This window comes from Brassica oleracea, unplaced genomic scaffold, assembly GCF_000695525.1.
Source record: "Brassica oleracea var. oleracea cultivar TO1000 unplaced genomic scaffold, BOL UnpScaffold00418, whole genome shotgun sequence".
NCBI classification, from domain to species: domain Eukaryota; kingdom Viridiplantae; phylum Streptophyta; class Magnoliopsida; order Brassicales; family Brassicaceae; genus Brassica; species Brassica oleracea.
Genome location: NW_013617416.1, coordinates 137,786 through 147,461, shown reverse-complemented (window position 1 = coordinate 147,461; position 9,676 = coordinate 137,786). Strand labels below are relative to the sequence as shown.

The following is a 9,676-nucleotide window of genomic DNA, read 5'->3' as shown; positions in this document are numbered from 1 at the left end:
GGGGGGGATGTAGAACTGGATATAAATCATGGCAATGTATAATATAAACCAGTTCGTGGGTAGTGGCAGGTCAATCTAGTTTCCCGAGTTTGTACAATAAATAATAAGAACAACTTTCGTTGTTAAGTAAGCGTGTCTGTAAGATAATGATATTGGTCTTCATTAGATTAAGTTATATTGTGTTAATCTTCGGTTTAGTATATAAACAGTGAATGTTGTAGAAGCATGTACATAGATAATGCGGCTGTTACAGACATCTTGTAATTTTTTGGCAAAAAAATATCAGTCAAACAAATTTATTGGTGGTACATTATATCTTATAGGCATGTATTGACCTCAATATGCGTTGATGTAGACAGTAAAGCAGTAAACGTAACCATCAAATTACTATAAGAACATGTTTAATTGATGTGACGTGTCAATAATAATGGAACGATATAGTTAAGGCAAACTTTATTCTCAACTTACCCACGCATATGAAAAATGTTGTAACTTTGTTATGTGAAGTAAAACTGGGAAACCATTTGACGATACATTTTGGACCCTAATCTGTAAATCAGATTGATAATTTGAGTATCCTTGAACAACATCACGTATTCGGATATAATTATGCTGGTTTCGTTAATATAGTGTGTTTACATGCGAAGTCTAAAAATACTAGGTTACTTTAGTTGCTAACATAATGGTCATCTTACCTTCCCAATTAAAACAGCCTACCTATTTTGTACTATACGCAAACGAGCTGAACTGGTTATATTAATTTTTTGAATAATTTTCCTTACACAGTACAAGTTAGAGTTGGTAGTCAACAAATAGTAAACAAATATACTATAACTGAAGCAATTAAATGTTCGGACCGAGACAAATTAACTTAGTTTATTTGGAAAGTGGATCAAAATAAAGAAACAAGGCCACATCTCCTCCATGTATTCTAACTCACTTACTATTGAAGATATTTTGTGTTGTTAGCTTACTACATAAGACTTCAGGTTCAGAGAACACAAGATAGTGGAAGTATTAACAAATTAAATAAAATAACAGAGGTGTTTTGTCATGTCAGAAAAGCAAGTAATGATGACACTCTAATCATAGATAGGCTGCGCACATTAAATGGGAAGATATGGGCTAGATTCTCTGAGTTAACTTACAAGTGTAGGTAAGACCGGTTGCTATAGTTCGTAGTTGGCTTTATATAGGTAGTCCCACTATCATATTTTGCAGCACCAAATTAGTCTACAAACACCGGATAGTAAGGAACCTAGCGGAAAAGAACTGGAGATAACTGCAACTAATATTATTCTCTAAGATTTCGATACGGTAAGGGGTCAATGAACATAACATTATATAATATTTTGCAAAAGGGTTCTTGGTACAACTTCTGATTCAATAGTATCATATAAGCTACAGTCAAATTGTCTATTTACAAACTACTGATGATCTTCATTATCACAATCCACAGAAGTCGCGTCTAGTTCGTGTCGCCAAAGGACAATGGAGAAAATCAGCAGAAGGAGTGTGGAGGTTCGAACACGATTCGACCGTCCTAGGGCATGATATTATAGTTGGGAGAAACGACCATGTTGAGGCTGTTAAGGGGATGGTGAGGGGGTTTTTTTAGGCTCCGTGCAGAAACATGTCTACTACTAACCTTTCAGCTGCCACAATGGTTGCTAGAACCAGATGGAGCTACATACTCCCCCACAAAACATTGTGACAAATGTGGACGTGGAGATGATGATTTCCGTTCACGAATGGAATACATAGCCTAGATTATGCGTAATATTCGGGGCGGAGGATGTAGCTACATACCAGTTCAGATGCAGATCACCTTTCACCATCGGCGCTAGAAATTTTCTTGCCGAGGGTGTTACGGAGGAGCAACACATGGCCGTTGTTTTGGGTATAACCTTGTACTTTTTAAGATATGATATACAAGTTTCATTACTCACCATTTCTTTTGTTGATTTTAGTATGAAACAGCACATAACATATCGCACACTACCTATGCAGATATGATAAGAGGCAAGGAGTTTGTGTGTAGTCAACACGCCATGGATGAGATATTTGAGGAAGATGAAATAGTGCTTCTCTACCATTTCTCTATGGAGATTGAAAAGGCGAAAAACAATCTTGACCTAAATCTAGGTCCTACCGTTGAAACCGGTGATCACATTGTCCCAACTATTGGGAATACAGGGATTGTTAATCGCATATGAGGAGATGGCCTTAGGGCGGCTACGGCTAACGTTTATGGTAAGATAAAATTAACCGGTCATGTCTGTTGTTTAATAGCATTTACAAAAATAACCGGCTACATTAATAGGACATAGGGAAGGTGTTAGAATAATTTATTTCGCAGTAGTAACTGGTTTCAATTTTCCAGGGTTTCACCAAGTCTTAACGGGTGGACGTTTCAGGACCTCTGTTCCATCACCAACCTATGATCTACACTACTACACCCCGCATTTTGGTGCAATGGAAGACAGTCCGGAATATTTGGAAAGCTTGATGTCTTCGAGCTATGTTGTTCAGCTACAAAGAATATATAGAGTCCCGGGGTCGGAATATGTGGGTTACGCCCCAACTGATCTCAACATAGGGGCCACAAATGTTCCTCCTATCCCAAGAAACCAACAACTAATTGATGTATCCTCCAATGGTTCTTCAACAGATGTGAAAACCATCGTCGAAACTTGGGCAGAGGTGAACTTCTCCAAGATGGAACCCACATGCTATGGAAATTTTGTATATGTTGAGAAAGATATGAATTTCGCTTGTTCCAACGGATATTATGTCAACCAGTTATTGTGGTTAGAAACAGATACATACAAATAACTAAAATACGTTGTTTGTTACCGAGATATAGGTGAATCGTCAAAACATGGCAATTTGGGACCAGCTGCACATCTGGCGGGTGTAATGAATACTGAAAACATCCAGCAGTCCCCTGAAGCGGAGGGAAACAATGGAGGAGATGCAGGTGAAGATTGAAGCTCTCAGCCTTATATAAATATATCTATTGACGCTGTGATGGTTTGTTGTATTTTGCTTTGCGATGCTACCCCGATATGAGTCTTATTTTGGGGGGTGTGGGGTGTAGCAACTTATGGTATTGTATGTAAGATGTTTAATATGGTGTGTGATGGCCTATGGAAAACGGGGAGAAAATGGTTCTTAAGTTTGAAGTTGTATTGTGTAATATATTAACGGGGTGAACTTGTAAGATGTTAATGTGAAATATTATTTTCTTGCAAGTATAGCAGTGCAACATTTTAAGGTGAATATGAGAGTATACAAAGTCTATGAGAGGCCTGAGAAGTGAAAGATGATACCGTTGCACAAGATTTACGAAAGACAACTACATATAAGGCAACCAAGTAAATAAATATTTTCCGGCTAGAAACAGAACTTACCTTCAGTCGTATGATATATGCGGATTTAAGTTTGTAACTTACAGTGCCTTCATGCATATAGTATATCCGGATTAAAGGTTATATATTAAATACACTTCATGCGTATGTAATATCCGGATTTAAGGATGTAACTTACATTTCATGCATGCGTATATTATATACGGAGTTAATGTTTAAACATATCTTTCCTTCATGGGTAGCTTATAATCAAATTAAAGTTGGTAACTTAAATTTCCTTCATACGTGTGAAACACTCGGATTGATGGTTGAAAAATATGTTCAGTTGACTGTGTGGTCTATATATAAGTTCAAGAATATATTCATGTGTTTCGTATATTAGAATCGGATTGGAGACAATGATGATACATACATTTCCGATTTTCAAAGTTGAACTACATTTTTAGAATGGCTAGAGTGAAACAAAGGATCTAGTGAAGGTTACAGAAATGGAACAGATAGAAATAGCTAATTGATATTCCGTGTTTTTAACGGTTTTAAACTCGTTTTGGAGCAATTAAATGGTCGGTTTTAATTAATGTTTTGGTCTATTTGATGCGTTTTGGTGTTCTTAAGTGTAATATGCAGGTTACTAGATAGCTTGCAAGAAAAGAACGCATTCGGGATTTATCAGAAGCAAGATGGACCGAACAATGGACCGAATGAGAAGTATTGATCGCACAGGACATAGATCGACCGATCCATTCTCTATGGATCGACAAATCCAGAGCTAAGAGGAAAAGCCGTACGGGTTCATGCACTGGATCGACCGATCCGACCACTGAGGATCGACTGATCCCACGCTCTACGGGCTCCACACGCACCAACGAGCTTTTCACTCCTTTTTACCCACTCCCCTCAATAATGGAAAAGAGAACTCTCGACTTTTGGGACTCAGAAAAGACCAGGGACGACCAAGAAGGAGATTTACAAGTTCTTGAGAGAGATTTGAGAGTTTTGTAACTTGTTTTGTGTGATTTGTGAAGATTTGTAAAGGAGTTCATCTCAAAACCATTTGGAGAAGATCTTCTGAACCTTTACTCTGTTTTAATACAATCTTATCATGTTTTCTTCATCAAAATCGTTTTGTTCTTGCTTAGTTATGTGTGAGTAGTCATCTAGTTGGGTTTAGGGGTTCTCATAGGGGATTTCTTGATGTTTTGATTCATAAAACGTGTGTAGACTAAGGGATTACGTTTTGGTTCTTCATCTAATGGATTTCTTACTGCTTGAACTGAATTGATCACTTAGTTCATGATATTAGATTGTTTGATGCACCGAAAGTGATTGTTTGAACTTCCGAAAATACTTTAGATGAGTAAAGTGTCCTTAACCCTCGGAAGTTGATGTTATTGCGCTTTGTGAACATATTGAACCTGTTCTTAATGCTTGTTTAGAAATTGAAACTCAGCGGAAGTTAGTGTGGAGATTTCTATAACATAGAGAATTAGCTCTACGGAAGTAGGTTAATTCTAATATCGTGTTTGAGTTCTAGACGGTTCTTAATATATCCCTGTGTCTGCCATTAATTGTATTTTGATTAAAAAGAAATCCCTGAGAATTCTCAATGCCCAACGTTTGTTTTAAAATAGTTTTCAAATCGTTTAAATCATCTTTTTCCAGCTCGTTTATGTTTTGTGACACCTAAGAAAATTAAATAAAAATCATCAAAAATATATCTTGATTCGCTGTAGCTATTAACTTGTCTGCAACTCTACGTGTGATCATCGGTCCCTGTGGATTCGATCCCGCATTACTACTGCGTACTTTACTGTGCACTTGCAGTTAGATAATCGGGTTAAAACTCGAGACACCACTAATTATAATAATTAAAAACCGGGTTCTAAATAAAATAAAAAATTCAAGAGCTGGTCCAAAATAACGGGTTGTCACAAAATACGGCCGGTTAAGGGAGAGTACCAATACAAACCATTGAAAGTACGAGAACGAAACAACATACATAAAACTCCTTAGAATGTTACATCGGAAGATGGGATCAAACGTTAAAAAAGGGGGCTCAGACAACAACACACGAACCACCTACACCATCTCGTGAAACTCATATATCATCACAGCTGCCCTTTGAGCTTCCTCTGGAATGACTAATGGAGTGATAGAACTACAAATTTCTGCTCCATACAGCGCATGGGTTTGAATCAACAAACACGCAGTTATGGCTGCATCAGCGGGGTTTGTGTTCTTTACCACACCTTTCATCCTTTCAACAACAACTGCCTTGTCCACATACTCAACCAATGCCCCACAGTGTTTCAGTAGGGATGGGAACATTTCAGTTACCGGAGCAAGCTCTTTACTTAAAGCCTTGTCATCGAGCACGTCAGGGTTGCAGTCGAGAACATATATCTTCGCACTAGTGATGTCAACGCAAACTGCCACCCAGTGTTTCCGCGCAATGGTGACAGGCATGTAGAAGTGTGACAAACCAGAGTTGAAATTCAAACTCTTCTTCACGATATCAACGAGAGCCTTGGTGAAAACATACTGAGTTTGCGTCTTACTTTTTCTGAACTTCGGAAAGTTCATGGACAACAGAACCTGAACTCGACTATCAAGAAATAACGGAGTGGTATGGCCCCTATCAGATACTTGGCTGTTGACAGATGCTGCAATTACCCTCATAAGGATGTCAATGACCTGCAACCATTGACAGAATGATGATTTAATAACACAACCAAAACTTTTTAAACTACACGTTAGAAAGCAAATGTTACATACTCTGCCTGTAAGTAACCGGGTTCTTGCTCCAATGTCGGTAATTTCCTTGCAGATACGGATAGGCCCACGACATTTATAGCACTACAATGAAAGCAATCACGGAAGCAAAATTCAATTTTCCTCAATGTTAATAATAGGAATCTCTCGAAAATAATACATTGTTGTTTCTAGGGTTCATACCATTCTTTCTTCAGTAGAATCTAGAGGGTTTTGTACTTTTCCTGTACATATCCTAAGGCGTACACACCATTCCCGATAATGGGTACTTCCCTCGCACGGTTAAGAATGGCAGTTTCACTTTGATAGTCGGTAAGCAATTGAGGTGGGACAGTGCAAATGCGCTTACTTTTATGGCAAAGTAATGTCTCCTGTGTATCTCCAACACCATCTTAATTGTCTTTCTCATCCAGCTGGTCCTCATCGTCTCCCATCTCATCATCACCAGGGGGCTGGGTGGGCTGAAATTCCTGAGTGAGGCCAAGTCAGAATGACGGAATCTGAATGGGAATAAATTAACAAAAAAGGAGTGTCATGGTTAAAAGAAAACCATGGTAACATGTAACTACATAAAGAAAACATATGTAACATATATGAAGGGAGTGTGATCATACAATTGGATCAGGATGTTCATGCGTCTGGCTATGAGCAGACCTAGATGGGCGATTTTCGAAAGATTCTTCTACGTTTCCCTCTGAACGCTGGTTACTGAGTTGGGGGTGTGTTGGTGCAGCGAGAACTTGCATAACCAAATACATATGGGTCTCATCACATAATCCAATAACTGGATATTAAAAAAGAAAACCGGTTTTTTGATATATATAATTAAACAGATATTCAATTTATAAACCAGCTATATAGAATAAAGGTGGCTACGTTTGCAAAAGTAAATACAGTGCATCAGGCATGGGTACGATAAACACGAAGAATAAGACCAAAATTATCGAGGACCGATTCAATAAGCCAGTCCAGTGAGGTTTTAAGTTCTAATAAGTATAATACGACACTCACCGGCGTAGGGTCCAGTGTTTTTGACTTAGGTGAGTAAGCACTAACGATTTCATTCCCATGAGTGTTGTCTTCCTGAGTGCAAGCTAACGGGTTGACTGATTGCTAGGGACGGGATTTGGCATCAGAACCCTGAAATGAGACCATTACTGTTTAATGTGAAAGCAGAAGCTTTTAAAGACACCTAATTTGGGCAACTACCTAATCAATATCCAGATACGAACTATAATATCGGTTAACAAAACTAGGTTACGGATTGTGACTATTCTAAATTGTTGATTCTTTGCATTAAATAGACTTGGAGAACAACTCAGAGTTAAATGATTAAAACTACAGAAAGCACACTTACGGGGCATTCGTTATCCAGACCCGGGGGCGTTGAGTAATGACTAATGTTTTCAATCACATTCTCAATTATCGCATCATTTCCATCACGAGAAACGGCGGTTGTGTTTGGAAGAACTCATCCATCCGCCACCCCATCAGGCCCTCCCGTAGATTTTGGAGACTCAGAGGGGATGGAGTATTTATCCTCGACCTAGATGACATGATCTCAGTCTTCAAAGACTTCAACATTCCTTTGACAGTTGCAATAACCTTGGCTGCGAACGCAACAGAACAGGCAAAAACCTCTTTGACAGAGGCAACAACAGCAGCAATATCACCATCAATTTGATTAAGCTTTGGTCACATAATAGCATTAACAATAGAAGTTATTCTTGTTTCGTCATTCATCACAACTGGTGACTCTTTACCCTTCGAAGGTAGTGCTTTCTTTCTCCCTCCTGCTTTGGCCTTCTCACGCATCCTTTCTACATCGCCTTTGGTTACCCCACCCCTGAACATATTCTTTGTAAATACGTGATTAGCGCTAATGCAACTAAGCATGTACGCTACTTTTATGTCAACAACTTCATCAGGCCATACAAGCACCGACTCGTCTACCGGTCTTGCTGGGTCTTGGGGAAGTATACTCCACAGCAAAACCTAATATATCAGTAAACAAGAACTCCCATTCAAATGATTATATTAAGAAATTCATGTCAACTATAAGTAGAATGAGAAGGGGGAAAGCATACCTTTTCTTTTTTGTCTACTTCGCGGGTATGTTCAGGGCTTAGAGTTTTCTTCTTTGTTTTACTTGCCACGCCATCAACATCATCTTCATCGCTGTCAGACTCTGATGACGAACAAGATTCTTTGACTACTTCAGTTAGCGAAGGAACAGCTTCAACAATAACAAGCTGCATGCCATAGAATTTTGGGAAAGGGAAATCTCATCCCATTTTTTTATACTAGTCAACATATCAAATGCAAGCCGACCCCAGGAGAAGGCAAAGACTCTTCCATATCCCCAAGCAACTCCGCGTGTTCCTTCAGCATCTTCATCTTCAAATTAGTGGATAACAGAACAGAGAATACAATTGCAAGGCATGCTAGTTTCATCCGGATATCTTTCTCAGTGACAGTTCTTTTCCGGAGCATCTTAATCGCCCTAGATACACGCATCTCTTCCAGACTTCCGAAAAGCTCAGGCCAGTAGAGTTTGTCGTTAATGTTTTTCTTCTTCTTCAGCTTATATTTCTTGGGGAACTCGCCACAGGGAAGACCGGTGACTATGACAAACTCTCGGAGCGAGAATCTTATGGGCTTTCCAGCGAATCGGAACCAAGCTTCATATTTTTTTTCCACTTTCAGTTGTCTCGACAGAAGGAATCGGGCAAATCTATCGGAGAAGGCGGGTTTCTCTGTGATATCGACAAGCTTGCCGAAAGATGATTGTCGGATAAACTGAATCTCTTCTTCATCGAGAGCATTGAGAATGGTGTTGATGGAACGCGATGACTGGTATGTAAGAGCCCTTACTCCGACGGGTTCCTCGCCGTCGGCGAATATCATTTCCGGTAGCTTCATACTCGTTTCTTCGATTTGATATTCTGGTAATTCAACAAGACGCGAGGGAATCATCTCATTTACGACTGAGGGAATTCTGGGAAGTTGAGCAAAATATAAGAACTTGGGAAGACAAATAGACAAACATAGGGGAAAACGTTTAGGGTCTGGTTCTTTGCAAATTATTGAATCTAAATTTCGAAACAGTTTCCACGCGCATAATTATTTTTTTTAATCAAGTGATGATATTATATTACTTTAACAGGTTTCAATTACAAACAGCCTTACCACCCAAAGCAAGAAACAGAATCATTTAAGAACTTAAAAGGCTATCTGTAAAACCAACAGAAGGACCTAAACCAAAAACAACCAACAGTTCTCCGATCAACGAAAAGGTCTCCATCAACCAAAGCTACAAAGAGGTAAGGGTTCTCTCAACGTCAAAGAGCTCGTATAACCACAAGGGAGGGCCACGAGCAACATACGATTGAGCAAAAGAAGGATGAAGAGCACTTTGAGCAATGAGAAAAGCTCCTCTATTAGCTACCTGAAACTCAAAAACTAATTTCCATTCCTTAATCGTAGATAAAATCGCAAGCAAGGCCGATGAAACATGACTAAACGCAGGCCAT

The 9,676-nt window shown here is 39.0% G+C and overlaps 1 protein-coding gene and 1 long non-coding RNA gene across 4 annotated transcripts; one reads left to right on the top strand and one right to left on the bottom strand.

Annotated features, from left to right (window-relative positions):
• Positions 1-1,563: 1,563 nt before the first annotated feature.
• LOC106319625 lies at positions 1,564-3,067 on the top strand. The gene is made up of 3 exons (XR_001265510.1): positions 1,564-1,900; positions 2,011-2,253; positions 2,384-3,067. It is a non-coding gene; the product is annotated as an uncharacterized LOC106319625 (long non-coding RNA).
• Positions 3,068-5,335: 2,268 nt separating this feature from the next.
• On the bottom strand, positions 5,336-9,129 carry LOC106319620. Of its 3 annotated transcripts, none has more exons than XM_013758002.1 (7): positions 8,231-9,129; positions 7,501-8,138; positions 7,155-7,283; positions 6,758-6,927; positions 6,327-6,643; positions 6,147-6,227; positions 5,336-6,065 (listed from the first exon to the last, which is right to left on the bottom strand). In XM_013758002.1, the coding sequence occupies exons 5-7, from the start codon at positions 6,327-6,329 to the stop codon at positions 5,451-5,453; spliced, it is 699 nt and encodes a 232-aa protein (XP_013613456.1). In that variant the 5' UTR covers positions 6,330-6,643; positions 6,758-6,927; positions 7,155-7,283; positions 7,501-8,138; positions 8,231-9,129; the 3' UTR covers positions 5,336-5,450. The 3 variants fall into 3 exon arrangements, with proteins under 3 accessions (XP_013613456.1, XP_013613458.1, XP_013613457.1); XM_013758004.1 differs by having other exon boundaries at positions 6,327-6,604; XM_013758003.1 differs by having other exon boundaries at positions 6,758-6,882.
• Positions 9,130-9,676: the final 547 nt, after the last annotated feature.

Excerpts from the sequence above, each read along its gene's own strand:
- LOC106319620 (XM_013758002.1), bottom strand. Across the intron at positions 6,066-6,146 it reads CCCGGTTACTTACAGGCAGA|GTCATTGACATCCTTATGAG; the intron begins GTATGTAACATT and ends CAATGGTTGCAG.